Genomic DNA, 22,090 nt, shown 5'->3' with positions numbered 1-22,090 from the left:
CATCTACTTCTAATTACATCTTCCCTCTGTTCCCCCTTTTAACTCTTCCATCCACCCTCCCCTCCACATCTCCATCCTGGTTTTTCTGGATGAGTGTTATATTTTTGAATGTTCTGTTTCAGTTCATGCTTGAGTGGAATTTTGATTATATAATAAACATGATGTTTTTTTCCATGCACTATAATGCATATGTACAATCAACCACAACATTAGGTATACATGTAGAGGTTAAACTGAATAAGAGTGGGTTACATTAGAAGCACATCTGAATATAATGGACTCCAGTATGACCATCCCACTAGGACTTCAATGTACCTAAGGTTGTGGCTGAACAATGTACATCCAACCACACAACCAGGCTTTAGTTTTAGCGGAATTATGAGCTGAGGATTCCATGTCTACTGTTACATGATGAAAATATAGAAAAGATCAAACGCATATCAGAAAGTTTTTGTATGAGCAAATCAGAGCTGGACATGCAAACATAATGCATTCCAAACCGTCCATGTCATATTTCTGCACTGTTGGGTTGCTGCTTTGCTTGAGTTTTATGAAAGAATGTAATCAAATTACTGCAGTGCTTACATATACATGTGGTGAGTGTGGGGTCAGGGATATATCCAGGTTTACACATGCACCGGTAGCTGCCCACAGTGTTCACACAGTTTCCATTGGGACACACACCGTGCAGCTGGCACTCATCCAAATCTGTGAATCAGCAAAGGGAAAAAAAAGGACAATAAACACAAATGAAGGACATATGGCACATCCAAGATTTCTTCCATCACTGTGTATCTGACATCTGCCTCGACCAGTTGGGGTGAGTGGAAAGTGGAGAGAGAATAGAAAGGAGCAACAAAAGCAACAACAAAACATTATACAGGTTGGTAGGACCAGTAGCTGCACACTGGAAACACACAGCTCCAAAGCCAAGGACACCTGCAGGAAGGGACAGACAGGGAGAAGCACAACTACGGGAGAGAGAAGGCACAAAATTAATAGCATGCAGTGGTGACAAATAAATGTATAGAGAGAAAGAGGAGAGGAGCTCATTGCACTTGCGGGAGTCCCCCAACACTCTAAACCCAGAGCGTCTTAGTAGGAGCTAGTTCAGGTTGAGTGAGCAGTTTTAACTATAAGCTTTATCAAAAAAAAAAGGTTTTAAGCCTAGTCTTAAAAGTAGAGAGGGTGTCTGCCCCCCGAATCTGGACTGGAAGGCAGTTCCAAAGAAGAGAAGCTTGATAGCTAAAGGTTCTGCTTCGTATTCTACTTTTGCAAACTCTGAGAAGCACAAGTAGGCCTGTATTCTGGGATCGAAGTGGTCTAATCGGGCGATACAGTACTATGAGATCTTTTAAATATGATGGAGCTTGACCCTTAAGAGCTTTGTATATGAGGAGGAGGGTTTTGAATTCTATTCTAGATTTTATGGGAAGAAAATGGAGAGAAGTTAGTGAAGGAGACATATGATCTCTCTTACTAATTCCAGTCAGTACTCTTGCTGCAGGATTTTGGATTAACTGAACGCTTTTTAGGGAGTTATTAGGACACCCCAATAGAAGGGAATTACAGTAGTCCAACCTAGAAGTAACAAGTACATGGACCAGTTTTTCGGCATCACTTTGAGACAGGATGCTTCTAATTTTAGAAATGTTCCGTAGGTGGAAGAAGGCTGTTCTAGAGATTTGTTTTATATGTGACGTAAACCCCAAATCCTGGTCAAAAATAACTTCAAGGTTCCTCACCGCAGCACTAAGGCCAAAGTTATGTCATCTAAAGTAACTACATTGTTAGACAGCATATTCCTCGACTTTTTAGGCCAAAATACAATAATGTCAGTTTTGTCAAATGCGGCACTAATGTCTAGTAGGACGAGTATGGACACAAGTCCATTATCTGAAGCCAAGAGAAAATCGTTGGTGACTTTTACCAGTGCTGTTTCTGTATTATGATGAACTCTAAATCCTGACTGAAAGTCTTCATACAAATCATTCCTGTACAGGTGATCACATAATTGCTTTGTAACTACTTTTTCATGGATTTTAGAAATAAACGGGAGATTAAACATTGGTCTATAGTTGGCTAAATCACCTGGATCAAGACAAGGTTTTTTAAGTAGTGGTTTGATTGCAGGAACTTTATAGGCCTTTGGTGCATAGCCTGTTTCTAAAGATAGGTTGATCAAATCTAACATGAACTTGTTTATAAAAGGTAGAACATCTTTGAGCAATTTGGTTGGGACAGGGTCTAACAGACATGTTGTTAGTTTTGAGGAAGCAATAGTTGAAGTTAGCTCAGCGAGATCTATGGGTAAAAAGCAGTCTAACAGGGATTGGGGCCTTATTGATGATTCTAGCACTGCTGTTTGTGAAGATCTATCTGTAATATTTGTAGGGAGGATCTGGTGAATTTTTTTCCCTAATAGCTACAATTTTATTCATAAAGAAAGTCATGAAGTCATTGCTGCTCAGAGTTAAGGGAAAACTAGGCTCAACAGAACTATGGCTCTTAGTCAGCCTGGCTACAGTGCTGAACAGAAAACCCCCGGTATCTGTTCAGGCTGACTATTTTTGTTTTATCCCCTATTTCCACTATGATTGAACGAAAATTGGGACATATGTTAATTGCAAGATATCACAGTGTTGTTTCACCCCGATAGATATATTTGATTGTCTGTCTAAAAGTAACAGTCGAGACATTTATTTAATGCATGATGGGCACCAGGTTGAAGGGTGTTCAGAAGTGTTAATGTGTTAAAAATTAAAAAAACACTAAAACTACATTGGTCACATACAAGGTACTATTTGAAGTATTACAGTTTCCTCTGCTGCTCAAATATTGAGAGGGACCTGCCTACATTCAAAGATCTGAGACTGACTGAGGCCTTTTGGAATCTTTCTGGGGTTTCTCACCATTTGAACCTACTGACCAATCTTAACTATGTTTGTCTTAAGGTCGCTCTTCTACTAGAATAATAACTTCCAGATTCAACTCAAATGTGAAGTGTGTACAGCTTAGTAAGCCACATTCCTTCAGTTATGACACACTTGGCCCATCCCTCAGACTGTGACTCATGTCCCAACATGATATCCAGGGGACATTTTCCGGGTATTGACAGCCCAGTAGTGGTTGGTCTTTTATTGGTTTGGTTCTCTGTCTCATTCTCTTATTAAAATCCAAGAAATCTTTATTGCCACATACTGAGTGTTAGTAAAATTACAGCATAGGACAGCAGAAACCAGTGGAAAACCAGTGTTACTTTGAGACAATTTCCTCACTGTTACAGTCTCACTGTTTTCTTACAGACAAACTGGCCAGCTTGGTGCCAAAAGAGTAGAGAAGTCTGTTAATTACAACTTTTGTGACCCTCTGCAAACACCAGAGAAGAGACTATAGACAGACTGTGGTAAGGACACAGGACAGATACCTTTAACCCAACACATGTAGACTGTGAGTCTATAGGTTTAATAAAGGCAATTCAATCTGCCCTCAAAAGAGATATTTAGCAGGTGAACACATCCCTCAAGCACTGATGTTAGCTTTGGGTTTTATTGTGGTTAAGCTGAGGTTAATTAGTTTCAGTCTAAACCCTGTTGAGAGCTTTTGGCTACAAGATTCACACCGACATCGTCTCTCTCTGTCTAGGCCCATCTTTTTTGCTTTGGCCAACCTATCAACATGTTTGTGCATTATTTATTTGTGCGATATTATTTGTTTCTCTTAGCTTATATAATTATTGGGAAACTAATACTGAGGCACATTATTTGTATCTTTGCATATTTGGCAAATGAAATAGATTCTGATTTCATTTGAGCTATTAAGGTCCTAGGAAATCTTCAGAACATAAGCTATTTGAGTCAAAAGTCGCACTCATTCATCTGAGTCTTAACTCGGACTGGACTGAACAAAGACATTCAATGTGACTCTCTTTCAAAGGATATTATCTGTGATGTCCATAATAAAAACAAATGTAAAATTTCACATTACAAATACTAAACTTGAATTGAATTGAATAGATGCTCCAGAACATGTATGTTAATCATCAGGTCTTGGCAACATTCACCTTTCCTGATTCCTGTCTGAGGCTTGTTAGATTTGCTCTTCAGAATCCTAATTTTCATGAACTGCTATTCTCCAACCAGCCACTAGATGCCCAAGGACTCTCCTTCCATTCTAACCCGACTTCCATCTAAACTGTTTCCCATTTCCTAAACTTAGCTTTTGTGGTGTATAGAGTGAAGCTCTGCAAACTATGTCCAACAAACTGCTAATGTAGTGAATAAGCTTATTATTGCCTATTGATATGTTGATATTTGAAATGGATATGGAGAATTTACTGTACAGTGTGCTTGGAATCCTATACTGTGTATCAGTAGGCATACTGCTGTAACAATGTTCATTCAGGTAAGAAACATTGGACTCATACAAGAGACATCTCTATATAGCACTTTTTCAGCGAAATGTCATACATAAAAAAATATGCCATCAAATTGAGCTAATATTTTCCATGAAATGTTAAAATATCTCAGTTTCAACATCTGATATGTTGTTTATGTTCTATTTTAAATACAATATGGGTTGATAAGATTGATAAGATCAGCAAAATCATTGCATTCTGTTTTCATTTAGGTTTAATACATCATACCAATTTTTTTGAACTGCGGTTGTAATTGAGATTAGTCCAATCTCCCAATATAAAACATCATAAATACATTGCAACATGCATCACTATGTTTTAGCAAGGCTGTCATGAAATCAGGCATGTTAGCCCGCAAGAACTGATTGGTTAGATTAGATTAATAACTTAGTTTTTTAGGTACAAACAGTAAATTAAAGCCAAATCCAAACGGATCTACAGTTTGTCTTAGAGTAAAAGACAGGAGGGAGGTGAGCAATACCAATAATCATAATAATAAACAGAAAGAGAGGATGTGAGTGACCTGAGGGACAGCCAAACCCACCCACCCACACACACACACGCACACACACCACCTTTTCTGGAAGCAGCCTGAATTGGCAGCAGCCTCTCTCCCCCCTGTCAGTGTCCCTCTGCTCCCAGCCACAGAGCTGACAGACGAGAACATGGCACTGGGCCTCTTAACTGGTAGTAATAGTGAGTCCAGCACACAGCAACATATTTTTGTAAGGAGTAAAATACTATCCTTGCTGTAAATTATAAAACTGATTAACTTAATAAATTGTTCCTGGCAAATAAGCTCATCTAAGATCTATCGATCTAGTAGCTAATCTGTTGGTATTAATGTTGTGGCTGGTACTGATTCTTTGTATCACTGTAATCTCTCTTCCCAGGCCAGATTTAAATTGAGGTAAGCCCTATTTCAGCTTACCGGATAGGAATAATGCAGGTAAGTGCTTATTTCTCAAACTGTAATCCATCTGTAATTCTACTTTGTTGCATTTACACGGAGCACATGAGGGGGAAAGGCTGTAAAAGTGTTCTCTTGGTTTCAGGAAATGAAAAACTTTGTCTTTTACCTTTTTGTTTGAGCTCACAACTTGTGGCAAATGGCAAGTGGTACAGTGTATATATCTAACAGACATTTCACAGACTGTATGGCCACAGTCTGTGAAATGACCAAAAATTACATAACAGGAATATTTCTACCACATCTTGTTCCAATCCATTATGAACTTTATGAGTACTGTGTGGGATGAGCTGACAAGAGCAGTGCTGGAATGCATAAAGCATGCTGATAGAATCATGTAGCAAAAAACAAAAAGCATGAGCTCTTACCTTGGCAACTGGAGCTGTTGATTCTCTTGTAACCCTGAGGACAGTCTATGAGAGGGATAGCTAATGAGAAGGGATAAAAAGAACAGAAGTTAGTCGTGTTAGTCATTTCATTCATACATTTAATGGATGATGAAACAAAGACAGAGATGGGAAATTACTCCTTATCCAAACAGAGTCAAAATCTTTTAGATTATAGATCCAGTATCTGGTTTTCAGACACTGAGTTTTACTCTGTTACACAGCAGATAGACCATCCTTCAGAGACATGACATTTTTTTCAGGGCCAGGAGCTCATTTTTAAAAAGGAGGGATTTATCAGTGCAGACCGCTATTGATTTTTCAATATTGCAATTAATAATAATAATAATACCCAGACATTATCCAGTATAAGTTCCAGCCTGGTATTATATAGCCTGGTATTGTATAGTAAATAGTCTGTGTGGTTTCATTTTCATTTTCATTTTCATTTTTCATGGGACTGTGCATGTGAGGACAGGAAACACATGCACATACTGTAGATGTTTATTGTGGGAAATGCTGAAAAAAATCAAAATTTCCAAATAACTTCTTTTGATTGTTAATATTATACCTTTTTTTAATAATGCAGTGTGACATTACTAAAATTAAGCATATTTCAATCCTAGACACTAAATCAGTTTTGTCAATGTTTAATATTCTACTGTGCTGAGATAGAAAGCATAAACAATGAAATTCCATGTAAATGTAAAAATGGTCCAGAAAGGAGCATCTAGAATTTAGCTTCATCTCTTAGCCTGTGGAGCAGTTCTGTGGGACTCGTTTACAAAGTCCATCAAGTCAAAGAGCTGTCTCATAGGTTTAATCTGAAAATGTGATACTTCAAAACAGACAGAAAAAGATAGAAGGTAAATTTGATTTGAAATGGTAAACATGTATCATATGATGTTATCATATCTACCACTGTATTTCAAATCAGTCTTAACCCATAGCTTCCTTATAAAAAAGACAATAATATGACAATAAAGGGAAAATGAACAAAGACTGATTGAAACAACTGAAAGAAAGAAGAAGTGGGGAGACTGCTGAATGCATCCAGTAGCTCACAAGAAAGAACAGACTGAAAAGAACTTGTGGAAATCTCAGCTGCAGCCTGGGGACTAGGTTGGCTGTGATGGTGGACAAAGGCACCAGTGGGGAGGTGGTACCCAAATACCTGAAAGCAGATTGATATTCAGCAAACAAGGCAATGTTTGTTTTACTAGTAAAGCCAATTTTTCACAGCACTGGTACCAGTGGCTCCACAGCACATGGGGCTGTGTCACACTTTACTGTGATGGAAAAAAATCCACACATGCCCCAGGACAAACCTCTAGCTTTGTAGTGACTCCTACTGAAATGAAAGCAGACATTTGACTACCCTCCCATTTATCTGGGCTTGGGACCAGCTCCAAGGTTAAACTGCAGAGAAATGTCCTAAATGCATAGATATTTGTATTCATATAACCCATGAATAGCCTTTAATGCTGTGCTTTAAAGAAAATAATCTTACAGTCCACCAATGACCTATTTTGGGATGAACTGTATACATCAGGGTTATGTATGTAGGTTTTTATGAAAGTAACTTTTTACTTTTATGAGAATGGGTCTCCTCAGTTGAACTAGGAAAGGTACTGTGACTCTTGCACAAGATCATGTCCCTTCATACTTTACACCCAGTAACTTTGGCTTTTAAGAAGAGAGGTTCCATAGTTCTATAAAGGGAGAAGGACTGAATAGTCACAACCCCCTTCTCAACCTCTCCACACCCCCACACATTCACTTTAGCTGAGCTGCAACCTCTCTAAAATCAGCTGGGAAGCACTGCATGTCATCAAGGTATTTTAGTGCCTCACTCTGGAAGTAACTGCTATGCCTAAAGTAACCTTTCCTATAATATAACCTAACACAAGGGTACATATAACATTTCCTAATTGCTCTAGCTCAGCATCTTTATTTTGTCTGTTGCTAGCTGAGGCAAGAGATGACAAGAGACACTCAATGAGCTGTGTTGGAACTTTTAGCTCTACATTTGTGCACAGAGACCATTTTGGAATTCTTCCATAATAGGAGCACCAGTTAACTTCCTGTGTCCCCAACAGATCCCTGGGGCTGGGCTTTTTAACCTCATTCCACCTTACCTGTGCTAAGAAACCACACACTGTCAGTGAAGATCTGATTTTATTGTGTGGGAAATACCTGGTAATGATGCTGGTGAGAAAGTTGAACACTATTTGTGATACCATGCAGTGATATGCTCCTGCAACATGAGCTACAGGAAAAAGGTTGGACTGCAGTAGAACAAAAGATGTAGCTAACAAAATACAGCTCATTGTAAATGTCAGTTTAGAAACTTTTCAAACCCTGTAACACATTAAAACATTTCATACCAGATACCCAGAAATTAAGTCTTTTTCCCTTTTTCTGCTGGTATATTTCTGACTGTGACGTATCTGTGACTGTGTGCATTTGTGTGTATCCACAAATAACAGTGCAATTAGACATAAACAGATCCACAAGGTACCTCTAAACCTGTTACTTCATGATTGATAGGAGATTTCATAAGCAGCATAATATACAACTATGTCATGTTTATTTAGGCTGTGAAAAGTTGAAATACAGAAATAAGAGTCGGTTGAAGGTAAGTTGAAGGTAAAACTCAGTGAAACTACTAATTTGACATTTCTACAGATGTAATGTAGTTTTAAAATTACAGAGCCTTTAGTTATCAAGCTCCTCTCCTGTGGAACCAGCCTCCAGACCAAATTTGGGAAGCAGACACCCTCTCTACTTTTAAGTCTAGGATTAAAACCTTCCTCTTTGATAAAGCTTATAGTTATTTATAGTCATGGTGCTATAGGCTTAGACTGCTGGGGGACCCACCCCCTGATGCACTGAGCTCCTTTCCTCCGCTCACCCCACATTTATTTCTTCTTTCAGCCGTAGTTGTCTTTCTGCTTATCTGTCTCCCTCTCTCTATCCCCTATAGAACTTTCTTCAGTTTCTCCACTGTTGCCTAGGGCTTCCTCAAAGGGGAATTGTTGGGGTTTCTCTATACAGCTTTATAGTATTGACTTTATTCTGTAACGTGGCTTGAGATGACTTTGTTGAATTTATATAAATAAAGTTGAATTAAATAAATACATTGGAATTTTGTTGTAGTGTTATTAAGTAGGAGAATACACACAGTTTGCTTCAAATGTTAAAATGAGCTTTGTAAAAGCAAGAATAAATCAGGTGTCCGAAGTAGAAAACCATTAACAGAAAAGCAGCTGGACTTACATGGTTTCTTTGGACACTTTTGGCATTTATGGAAACCCCAGGATGTCCCAATGGTTGCACAACACTGCTCCTGCTGAGTGAGACCTGGCAAAGCCTTCCCACACTATTAAATGGACAAAGACACAGTGTGGGAGAGAAAGAAAGGGGGAAAGGAAGACAAGTTAGTATTTTAGTTTGATTAAAAAATATATATTTTTTATGTTTCTTCTGACTTAGCTTTCGAGCTCCTCTCCTGTGGAACCAGCTCCCAGTTCAGATTTGGGAAGCAGACACCCTCTCTACTTTTAAGTCTAGGCTTAAACCTTCCTCTTTGATAAAGCTTATACTTAGTTATAGTCATGCACTGAGCTCTTTTCCTCCTCTTGACCCTCTCTCCTCTCCTCTCACTCCACAATTGTCACCACTGTGTGACATTAACTCTGTGTGTTTTCTCCCGTAGTTGTCTTTGTCCTTCTCTGTCCCCCTCTCTCTGTCCCTTTCTGCAGGTGTCCCTGGGCTTTGAAGCTGTGTGTCTTCCAGCATGCAGCTACTGGTCCTAACAACCTGCCCGATGTTTTGTTGTTGCTTTTGTTGCTCTGTTTCTTTTCTCTCTTCACTTTCCCCTCACCCCAACCGGTCGAGGCAGATGGCCGTCCACCCTGAGCCTGGTTCTGCTGGAGGTTTCCCCATTAAAGGGAGTTTTTTCTCTCCACTGTTGCCTATGGCTTGCTCAAAGTGGAATTGTTGGGTTTTCTCTATCCATCTTTATAGTCTTTATTATCATTTTATCCTGTAAAGTTCCTTAAGATGACTTTGTTGTGAATTGGCACTATTTAAATAAAGTTTAACTTAATTGAATTAAATGTTTACCATTTTATCATGTAAAAAGTTTGAATTAGCCCTTTGTAGTAGTCCCTATTTCCCCACATGGAACCATTTGCTACAATAACACCCTTATACCAGCAGCATCTGATGAAATTTCACCCCCTTTGGCTCCAGGCACTAAAATGGTGCCTGCCATCTATTCCAATAGTTCCAAAATTGCAGGCAGTTTACACCGTTTGAAAAATGCTGAATGATAACTGTGCAAACACAGCAATTTGGTGGGGTTTATGCACAAATGTCTTGGTTTGGCTTGTTCCTTAATGTTATTCAACATGCATCATGTATACGGCATCACATACCCAGCATCATCTACATATCTCCCTAATGGCAGAAATAGCAACAAAAACATAGCCAACCACCAACCCTGGCCTCCTCCCTACAAGACGTCAGTCTACATAATTTAACACTGTTTCATGGTCAAATTTAGCCACTAGATGGTGTCCAAATGTAACACTGTTCTGTTGGTGGTTTTCTGCTGCTGACAGTTTACGATCTGTATAAAGCTGTTTTGTTAAGACCTACAGTATAGTGTAAGGTAAAAATAAGCTAAAAATAAGTCATTGAGTCACAATCTAAAGTCTGTTAAGTCTTATTTTATACACAAATCTTTAACTAGGTATAATTATGCTGAGTGGTGCGTGTGACTGGTGTCTCTGCCACTTAATGGCATGTTATGTTTATCCAAAGGCTGCAGCAGAGTGGGGTGTCTGTGTCAGCTGGGGATTCAGGTGGATACATGCTACTATTTTCACGAGTATAAACATCTGAGCGAGGACAGTATAAACATCACATATATATTTTATACATATATATTTATAGGTGGTCAGAAGGTGGTGTATTTGTGGGTTTCTTAACTAGCTTCTATACTTTAGTGTAATGCTTGAAAATATGCTACCATTACCTGGCTACATAAAAAACACAGGTAGATGGATGTTTGCACTAAGCTAACATATAGAAGAAATGTGTACCTGATTGCCTGCGGTCTCTTGGAAGCAGCGGCCCAGCGTGTTCTTGGTGCTTACAGGCTGGTACTGAGGAACCTGGTAGTCATGATGGCTGGGATAAACTATGTTGTAGCCGTGGTGCTGGATTTTCTGACTGTTCTCTATATGTTGGTAGGTGTAGCTGGTAGATGAAGAGGAGCCAGACTGGGAGTTTTTCAGTTGGTGTCCATTGTTGTGATAGTTGTCCAGCTGAGAGACCTGGTGGACCTGGACAGAAGCCTCTGGAGGATGTTTGATGTGGATGTTGACGATGCTGGGGCTGAAAACTATAGACACACAGGACAACAGGAGTAAAACATCACTATAAGATTATCATTCTTAACGTGATTTAAGTTGAAACAGGAAAGATGTGCAATTTTTATTTATTAACAAATTACTTTACTTATCATGAGTGGGGCTGCTGAACCTGTGGGTCATTAAATGAATTGAAGTATGCATTGTTTTCGCATTGATGCAGAACAGGGACTAAAAGTCCAGATATCTCAGATCTTATTTGGCCCACCTCTCACAGAGGTTTGTATCAATTATATGAACTATTAGAACTATGATGAGACCACCAGCAGTTGCTCGTGGACGTACTGATTGGAAGAGGATTTATTACTGTAATTAGGTGATGAATCGAAACACATTTACTGCATGGACTGTTTGAAATCACACTGTCTACTGTGCTGAACTGCGACTAAAATCATTGCACTCTGCTCTCTATTAAATGGCTTTCAGGTCAAAGTCAGAAACGCTGCATTTCCCTGTATGTATGCAATGAGTATGTGTGGACATGAAAAGAAACCTATAATTACTTGTGCTTGCGTGGGGAATAAGCAATGCTATTAATGATTCAAAATTGCAATAAGGCCGTACTAACTAATACTCACAATCCTTCAACTTCATAGCAATAAATCACTGTAGTGCCCCTTTAACACCACAAAAACTATGTAGAACTAAATGTAGGCCTAATAAAGGTGTTGCATACAGTAGCTATTGCATAGAATACTTTTAAAACTTATACTTGGAACCAGCATTTTAAGTGTTAATATAATACTGCACCAAGCACTCAACGTGTTTCATGGGATGCAGTGGGGTTGTTTTGACAGCTGTCATTTCCAGAGCAAAATTCTGGATTTTTATCTGCCGCCTGCATCAAAATGTCTGGATTAGCTATCTTTTAACCGCAAAGACATTATATTCATTTTAAGGCAGCTAGGCTTTGTTTTGTTGAACATAAAATCTCACAAACTACATGAATCGAGAGAGGACACCTGTGTGATTCTCATATGTGCTTCTTACAAAATGATTTAGAAGACTCGCATACAGCATGAGAAAAAAGCTGGATATGTGAGATTCTCTGTGTACAGTCTGATGTGTAGTAAGAGACACACTAAGCATCAGCGACAGATTTTTAAAAAGCATTGGGTGGCCAATATCCAAAAATGGTCATGGATTCTTGGGGTATGGGAAGTGTGGTACATTAGGAGGGGGGATTGGAGATAAACGTCTGGATTTAGTAGTGGAGAGGATGCTGCTGCTCAAACTGCTGAACATCATGGAGAACAGCTCACAACCTCTCATGAGTTGCTGGTCAGAACAGTACTGGAGGTAATTTCTGCCAACAGCCATAAGTCTGTACAATGACTCTCTGCAGTGTCAGGAGACAGACGTTCACTATTTCATCAAAACCTAACAATAACTGTAGCCACTCTTTCTGCATATGCACATAAGTAGAGTACAAACAGTTCACAGCTTGCACTAAGGCATTTTAATGGAAAACACAGGAACATACCTCTGGCTTTTTAGGACTGTTCACCTCACTAAACTGCACAATGTATAGTGTATTAATAGTATAGTTTTTTTTTTTAACTTCATTGATATCTTATTACTGTGTATGTATAATGTATTATTATGCTTAACAGCTAGAAGCTACAGCAACACAAAAATTTCCCTCCGTGGATTAATAAAGTTTCTAAATATGCAACAAATCATTTTTTTGATGCCAAGGATCATACTGTACGATCAGTTACTTTTACATGGTCCCTTTATTGACAAGGTGTTTTTCTGTTTGTCCACAAAGCAGCTGCATTGCAGGGCTTGCAATACTCATCCAAAACTGTACTAGTGTTTCCAAACATATTAGCCCATTTACCATTTTTATCTTCAGTGAAATGTTTTAATCTTCCATGTCGCCTTTAGTCTGAAGCATGCTTCTTTTAGAGGAAGTCACCGAACTGCTGGTTTGTTACTGTGGCACAACAGTCATTACTTTAACTCACCAGTGCTTTGTCCGTTGTTGTAGGTCAGAGGCAGTGTGTGTGTGGAGTGGACCTGAGTTTGGCTGTAGCCACCAGCTGACTGCTGGTGTCTGTTCTGAACCGGCATCTGGCAGAACTTCCCAGTGAAGTTGGGGGGGCACTGACACTTGTCCCTGGTGCTGCACTTGCCACCATTTATACATGGCAGGTGGCACACAACTGAGAAAAGAAAGGAAGAAGGAAGCATTATGTTGATGCACTGAGCGCCCCCTCACAAACACACACATAAATAAGACTTACTATTATCGACATATGACTTAGTGGAATCACATTTTTGAACAAATTAAAAAGAAGAAAATCCCATCACATCAGTGATACAGACTGAACAGTAGGGTTTTAACTTTATAGTGAGTGTGCTTCCTGATAATTTTACACAGTGTGAAGTAAATATAGGACCTTGGAGAGAGGGAAGTGCAGGCTGAAAGACTTAAGAGGAACTAGTGCAAAGTAACTTTTTATATTTCAATAGGACACTGGAAGCATTTTCCAAAGATTTCATTGCTTTGGGCCACTCCACTTCGTTGCCTTGGTAACCCATAAGTGTCACATATCAGAAAGCCGACTCATAATTCTAGTAGTCTTGTCAAATACCAAATGCAGTACAATGTCCACTTTGTTTGACTACAGTGTTATTAAAGCATTTTATGGTTGTGATTAAGCAGGTACAGGATCTGGTTGGGGTCTGGGGAAGATCGAGGTAATAGAGTTAAATCTAACAGTCATTCTATACAAAACATGTTTTATCGCTTTTAAACACATCCACGATGTTGCTCTAAACCTAAACTCGGGTTTTTTGATTAGGCCTGAACAGACACAGGACTCCGGGGCCAGACTTGGGGAGCCAACCGGGTCGCTGGCTTGTGGGTCCTGTGCATCGCAAACCTCAGAGCAAAGGAGGTGATGATATACAAGAACTCACCAAACTCTCTATCAGTGTTTACAGTGGATTACTAAAGTCATATTTTTGTATAACTGAAGTGAGATTAAATATATTGGAGTAGGTTTTAAGTGATAAAGGTTTGAGTAAAATGTTAAAAATAAGTTAAGTAGATTAGCCAATACTAAGCCATAACCAAAATGTGTTGACTTTAGTAACAATATAGTAAATTATGGTTTCAAATAATCACAATAAACAAAAAAAATAACTAATTTAACAAAATCTCTACATAATTAATATCCAGACTAAAATTAATTTGTGTCTACTAAATATGTATGTAAAATAAATTTTCAGGCATCCGGCGTAAAAAACTGTGCCAAACCAACATGCGGACAATGATCTGCTGTGGTGACCCTGAACTCAGGGGATAAACCGAAAGGACAAAAAATGACTAAATATACACGTTTATATGACCTTCATTCACTAGGTAAAGTAATATTGTACGTTTTTCTAAACAACTGTGACAACCAGCAACAAGGAACCTTGCTCGTTGTGCCAAAGCTACTTGGACATGCTGAATTAGCCAGTGCATGTGCATGGAAGCATGCATTCATGATGGGCTACTTTGTAACATGAAAGCTGGACTTCTGCTGAAACATTTGAGATCATTACAACAGCCTGGAGTTTTCAGGTTGTCCCACCTTTATCACCACATAGATCATTTGTGCCTACTCGCTCATACAACCTACACAACTGTTTGCTACAAGTGTGCCCTATATAGGCAGTAAAAATGTGTGCACCTTTGTACCATTGTCCTGTGAGGGACAGCTCCAATCCAACAAAGATTAATAGAACTAAAACATGAAGGAAATCCAGAGTTGAGTCCCTGTCCAAATCCTTATTGACATGCTCTTTGTCTTCCCTATAAGACAAAGGCCAGATTGCACTAGATTGGCATCTCTAGAAAGCTCCAATCAAAGTACCTCTGTGTTTTTAATGTCCTCCTACAATTTTGCTATGCTCCACTCAACACCAGCTCAGAATAGTACCTGAAACTAAGGGACCTAAAGCAAAGAATCCGCTGTTGCTTCTGATGGCTGCACAATATGACACATATAGGAGTTATTGCATAGAAAATGAAAGAGCATGATGAGGGGAATGCAAAACTTTTCTCAGAATAAAGTGCTACAACTGTCTTTCTGCTTTAGGCCCTAAGGCCTTCCCTTCTACATTCAACTCACTTCCCAAACCCCCCTTTTTTGGCAGGAGCAGAGGGCCAGAAAGCTCTCAGCACTGGCGAGCTTCTGCACTCACCTGGGAGAAAATGTGCCAGATGCGCTACAAATAAACCACTTATATTCATTCTCGAGGGCCTGACACAAGCCAAATGAGATACGCATATGAGAGACAGAATCACTCCAATTTAAGAAATTATATTCATAGTGGAATCAATAAATTCTCTGAATATTTTCAGCTATCACCAACCTATCATGGATATTCCAAGTAGTTTGTTGTACCCCATTTGCCATGACCTAGATTTTCATCTGCAAACTATATCAGATATTTATATGCTCATGACAAACAATAAGGAAACAAACTTAACTGCATGTGATGTGACAAGTAAATTGAGCCTTTCCTATACAGCTGACTGTTTATCATACAGGTGGTGTTCTTTAGGGATAAGAGACGTGATCTACAAAAGAATGTGTATATGCACATAAAAAAACATCTCCCTGTGTGTGAGGTTTGCGATGCACAGGACCCACAAGCCAGCGACCCGGGTTGGCTCCCCCAGTCTGGCCCCGGGGTCCTGTGTCTGTTCAGGCCAAGGCAAAAAACACGCAGAGTTTAGGGTTTGAGCAAGATCGTGGATGTGTGAGGTAATTTCTTTTCTTTTTTCACTTAGTTAAAGAATTGTACACATTTATCTCTTCTTCTGTTCTTCTTTTGCTTCGTCTTCTTTAAATAGAAACTCAATACAAAGTCACTCTAAACTGCAGATGATCAGGTCTAAAAATGTTTCATTTACATTTAGTCCCATAACATGTAAATATATTTTTAATATAGTCATATTATAATGTAACCATAGCTGTCACTGTTAAATTATGTATAATTATGTATTGTCATATTCTTGATTAAAATATTTCTGTTTTTTGATGGTTAATTACTTGTTACATTAATTGAACTAAACTGTATGAACAACGAAAACTGTAAATCACTAAAACATGCAGCATACGGTTGTAAAAGAAAAAGGACTGACACTCTTTGTAATTTTCTGGTTATTTGAATAAATTATACATGAAATCTGACCATCCACCATTAAAGTGATGGCTCTGACTGGACCACTTTAAAAGGAAGCCATTTTCTGCTATGTACACATACAACCATCATCCAGCTTCTTCTGTGCCTCAGCTTGCAGACTGCACACTGACATTATGGTAAATAATCTGCACTGCCTGGTTCTGCTGGAGGTTTCTTCCGTTAAAGGGAGTTTTTCCTCTCCACTGTTGCCTAGGACTTGCTCCAGGGAGAATTGTTGGGTTTTCTCTATACATCTGTATAGTGTTGACTTTATTCTTTAAAGTGCCTTGAGATTACTTTGTTGTGAATTTTGATATAAATAAAGTTGAATTGAACTTACATAGCGCTTTTCTACCTATTGGCACTCAAAGCACTTTACACTGCTTCTTATTCACCCATTCACACTCACACACCGATGGGGGAGCTGCTATACAGCTGGCCAACACTCACCAGGAGCAACTAAGTTGTGGTTCAGTGTTTTGCTCAAAGACACTTTGACATGTGACCAGAGGAACCGGGGATTGAACCAACAACTGTGAGACTGTTTGACTTACTGCTGCTACAGTTGCCCGTTGCTGTTTGATACTTTGTTAAACTTGGAAATTTATTCAACAGAGTTTACATCCATTTAAGAAGCTGGTTACTAGAAATATACAAATATACAAAAATGTGATTTCTCCTCCACCTCAGACTTTTTACAGATTTTTAACTGTATAGTAACGAAAACATTCAGACTTTCTTTCTTTCTTTTTGTTGTGTTCATGTTGGTGCAAACTGACAGCACAAAGACAGAGGAAAAGAAAAGGGAGAGACACAGCTGATAAACCAGCTTTCCCGTTTACATGATGCCTAAGAAATCAGCTTTCCTGAGGAAGCTGACTGTAACCTGGTTACTTAGGTCCAGGTAAAAGCACTGAATGTTGTTTTTGGAGAGTAATGGCTTCCTCCATGGTGTCCTGCCATGAATAGTATGCCTGCTCAATATTTTGCATATGGCTGACTCCTGAACAGAGATGTTAACCAACTCCAATAAATCCTTCAAGTCTTTAGCTGTTACTCTGAGATATTTTTTTCCTCATTGAGCCGTCTGCATGGTGTCTATAGAGTGAACTTGGCTGGGTAACCATTTCTTTGGAGAGTAGCAGTACCAAATTGTCTCTATTCATAGATAATATGTCTGGAAACTGGACTGATGAATATCTAAAGTGTTTGACTTTACTCTGTGACCCTTTCCAGCTAGACACGAATTAACACCTTATGATTGTAGGTTTTCTGAGGTCTCTTTTTTTTGAGGCATGGCTCCCATCATACTGTCAGTGTTTTTATAAGGCAGGGTAGTTCTAAACACCACGTCTCGTTCCCATAATGAGTCTCCACATTTGCTGACTCCAGTTGGAGTTTAGTCAGATCAGAAGCCATGATTTTTTGCACTTTGTATGGATTTTGGTTGTGTTTAATAAAGACAATATAAGATCATGAACATGTTTCATGAGCTTAGATATACTGAAGATTAGATCAATTCATACAGAAACCAGGACATAAACAGGGCCATTACTTTCTCTTTCAATTGCACATGTAATAGCATTTACATCAACTTTCAAATGACAATTAGAAAGTTGATGATCCAACTTAGCATATTAATGCTTAATGGATCTCAGATGAGACTAAAACTAAATGTAATGGATATACTGTTGATAAAGTATGTCATTTTAATTCTCCCATGACCACCTCTGTAATCAACTACTTCTCTTGATGGCACGATTCCTCAAAGTCATAAAGATTGGAACCTTTTTCCATTTCTAACTATGTGACATTAATGCAACTTAGGCTTTGTTTAGCTGTGTTGTAACCCAGGCCCTTAATACAACTCAAGAGGCTGTGGGTAGGGGCTGAGAGAGACAATAAAAATACAGTCCAGGAAGTCCAGTTGGAGAGACAGTGCTTGTTAGAGGCCAACACACAGAACAGGGCTTTGAAATACTCACAGACAAGACTGTAAAGCTCCAGAGGAAATAGTTTCATTGGTGTAATGATCTCAAATGTTACAGCAGAAGTCGAGCTTTCATGTTACAAAGTAGCCCATCATGAATGCATGCTTCCATGCACGAGCACTGGCTAATTCAGCATGTCCAAGTAGCTTTGGCACAACAAGCTACATTCCTTGTTGTTGGTATCATTGAAATACTGTTAATATTGAAATACAGAACTCGAGATTTGAACTGAGCTAGAACTGCTGGATTTCAGGTAGGGGGCCACAGGAGGCACAACATAAAAGAAAAAGGGAAACTGTTATGTTTACAGCACATCAGCCGTGCACCTGCAGAAAAAAAAGACCAAAAGAAACATCCTCAACAGGGCAGTGTGCTCCATGCACACGTTCACACACATTATATGGGCTTTGTACTAGGGGGCTTGCAGGATAAACTCTGGATAATCTCGTGAGCATCTCATACAGCCAAGTCAGTTAAATGTCAGATCACATTCCCACCAAATACAAATAAATTTTCTCAAAATATTTATAACTGGCTCAAGATGTCAAGTTATTTCACTGAATAAGCACAACGTCAGACCTGTCACTGACTTTAGAGGAAAAGTCTGGGAAATCACCAAAAATTACTTTATTAATACATAACCTTATTAATGGCATCCTCAGTATATCAGGTATTATATGTATTTTTTATGTATTTATGGACAGGGCCAATTTACCAGTGATATTATTGTATGACCAGCATAATATTATGATAATGTTTTTTATTTACTGTCACAGTCATTAGCAAGAATTAGAGCTAGTGACATCAGATCTCTTTGAAACACAGAAGCTGCTTTGGAAGCCTTATACATGATGTGATGTGTTTAGTCCTTACAGCTGTGCAGAGGGCATTCTAGTACAAAAACATCTAGTTTAAGTCTTCAGAAAAGTCTACACTGCACAATCATCAAAATGCCGCTGCCTCTTTGCAAGCATTTTACTTAGCGCACTCCTCCCTACAGTTTTGGGCACACAATAAGTCGCTGATCATTGAGCTTGGCCTGGACTGCAAATAAACTTTCATCATCCCATTTCCATGGCTCAAGTCTGCTCCATATCACAGGGATGAGCAAGGTGGAGGGAGGAGGGGAAAAAAGCTTGAGGCTAGAGGAGGAATGAAACAAGTCTGGACAGGCACATGAGTCTGAGGCTCTGCTTATTCACCTTCAGTCTGACTTAGGTGCAGTGTGAAGACTGAGTAGCAAAACATAAAACGCTGGTTAAAAAAGTTATGCTTTTTTTGACACAAACAACCTGTAAGTGCTGATATGTTTGATTGATTTATGGGTTTAATGGGACATTTCTAATATCAACCCACAAAAGATAATAAACTTACAGAGAAAATCCAAGTGACTCAACAAATTTCTAAAAAACACGATCCAGAAACATTATACCTGTAGAATAATGTACAACTAGGTTTGGAGGTTTATTACATACTGTAAAACTGTTATATAAAAAAACAGTGATGTATTTAATCCTAAACAATGACTTTGTGCAAGATTTCATTGGCTGACAAATAGATCAGCAGTAAAATGCAGTCTGCCATGCACATAAGAGTAAGTGTCCTAGAATAAAAAGAGGTTTCATCGTATCACTTTTTAAAAAATTATTTACTTAATTTTGTAAAATCTTTGTAATTACAATTGTGTGAACTATGCTACAAAAACAAACTACATGAAATAACTACAACAATGTGTTCAAAGTACAAGAGCAGTTTGTCCCCCTGCAGCTCAAAAACAGCGTCCCCATAAGACACAGGAACATGTATTGAACTTCTGACAGGACGTAGCTATTAAAACACCCTTTTTAAGCCATTAACATGAAACACTAATGAAATGTTCCTGTACTGTAGGTGAGCACCAATCCCCCATTGGCTGGTTCGATCCCCGGCTCATCCGACCACACGTGCCCTTGAGCATAGCAGCTCCCCCATCGATGTGTGAGTGTGTGTGTGTGATTGTGAGCCAAATAACTGACTGAAAAGCAGCGTGAAGCGCTTTGAGTGCAATAGGTGGAAAAGCACTGTATAATTGCAGACCATTTAGCATCTTATTCTGAAAATAATTAATAAAAAGAAATATCAAAACACTAACCTAATCTATTTCTTCTTCCTCTTTCACTATTTCCTCCAATTACAATAAACATATTCAGTCATTGGTCAGTGGCTCATATTCACATATCCATGTTTGCACATGTTGAATTTTTTGCCACAGGAATTTATTTAACTGCCGTGAGTGAATCCAGACATAACTACAACTCCATTCCAGTAAACAAAAGAAAAGCATCCCCGCAGGTCATCCAGAGTTAAGAGTCTGGTGTCATTTTTTCTCCTTTAAACTAGTCTAACCCCGGTTACAGTCATTTTTTTAGCTGTGTCAGACAGGAATTCATGTTGTTCCACTCTCCCCATGTTTCTTTGTAAAGACTGAGGCAAGTTCAGACACAGTTTGTCACGTCTGTGCAAAACATTAAAGAGCATCCACGTCATGTGCTCCAGAACACAGGAGCATGAGATAGCGATATCATTGTATACTTTCAATACAGGGACATTAACCCTGCTCTCTGATTACAGCCAAACGCATCAAAACAGTCTCACTAAGTGATGTTTACTATGGCTTCTAGACACCTGAGACCCATAGAACAGTATTTACACGAGGACAATTCTAATATAAACTCTCTGACAGCTGTTAAAAAGCCCAAGATTGGATACGAGTCAATTTAAGGACATATGCAAGTGGACTTATACCAAAACAGCTTAGTTGATAGCCATAAATGAAAACACTGATCTGAAAGATGGTCAATCTCCTTGTAAAGGTTAGGAGAGAAATGCAGCACCCTGACCCTTAACCGAAGGTCAGCTTCGCAACTGCAGTTTATTGACTGAAATAATGTTAGTAACAATCATCATGGGCACCTGGTGTTCTCAAATCATTGCAGGCAAAGAGACACATGAACAATAGAAAACTTTTTTATCACGCCATAATTGATAATAGGAACTAAGTGACAGCAACTCTGAGTTAAATATGTGGACAGATCATTATTAGTAACTGTCACTTGGTGGGGCCCAAAATCTGTTTACACATCCACTTGTGCGCACTTGCTTTCCGTATGGAGATCAAATCATTGCATTTTAGAGTGATGACTTAGTTTTAGGTTGGGGTTTGGCATTTAGTGGTTATGGTTAAGGTTAGAGTAAGTCTCAAGGGAATGAATGTACGTCAATGGAAAGTCCCCACAGGGACTGTGTGTGTGTGTGTGTCTGTGTGTGTTTGTGAGCAACAAAATATTTGGATCACTTACCTACTCTGAAGTTGGGTGCTGTCAGGGTGTCTGTGGCGTGGCCATTCTCACTTATGATGGTGGTGGTGTTTCCCACCTCACAGTTGTTGTGACATCTACCTCCGATGCAGGTTAATTTGCAGATGGTGGGTGTAAAGACCACCTTGATCCTTCCTGTATGGTTGCCCACTGCTGCCGAAAATATGACGCAAGCCGTGAGGAGGGGAAAGGAAAGCAGACGCAGCTTGGTTATTATTTGATCCATTAGAAAATGTGAAATCACTTTCAGGTTTAAGCTTGCCACAATCAACTGGTGAGACCCGACTCAACACAACAACAAAAAATCCACTGTGTAATTTGTAATTTGAAAACTTGTGATGT

General features: G+C 39.0%; 1 protein-coding gene across 5 annotated transcripts in view; it reads right to left on the bottom strand.

The window, feature by feature from the left end:
* Positions 1-22,090, bottom strand: part of ltbp1 (latent transforming growth factor beta binding protein 1) — a 142,168-nt gene that overhangs the window by 48,190 nt on the left and 71,888 nt on the right. For 4 of the 5 annotated variants that reach the window (XM_067475967.1, XM_067475978.1, XM_067476008.1 and 1 more), the window contains exons 5-10: positions 21,731-21,901; positions 13,185-13,382; positions 10,885-11,186; positions 9,053-9,155; positions 5,756-5,815; positions 586-708 (exon numbers count right to left, since the gene is read on the bottom strand). In XM_067475967.1, coding sequence (XP_067332068.1) covers positions 586-708; positions 5,756-5,815; positions 9,053-9,155; positions 10,885-11,186; positions 13,185-13,382; positions 21,731-21,901 — 957 coding nt within the window. The remainder of the gene's footprint in view (positions 1-585; positions 709-5,755; positions 5,816-9,052; positions 9,156-10,884; positions 11,187-13,184; positions 13,383-21,730; positions 21,902-22,090) is intronic. The other variant, XM_067475988.1, reaches the window with a different exon arrangement.

Source organism: Channa argus, chromosome 1, assembly GCF_033026475.1.
Source record: "Channa argus isolate prfri chromosome 1, Channa argus male v1.0, whole genome shotgun sequence".
NCBI classification, from domain to species: domain Eukaryota; kingdom Metazoa; phylum Chordata; class Actinopteri; order Anabantiformes; family Channidae; genus Channa; species Channa argus.
This window is presented reverse-complemented; position numbering and strand designations above follow the sequence as displayed.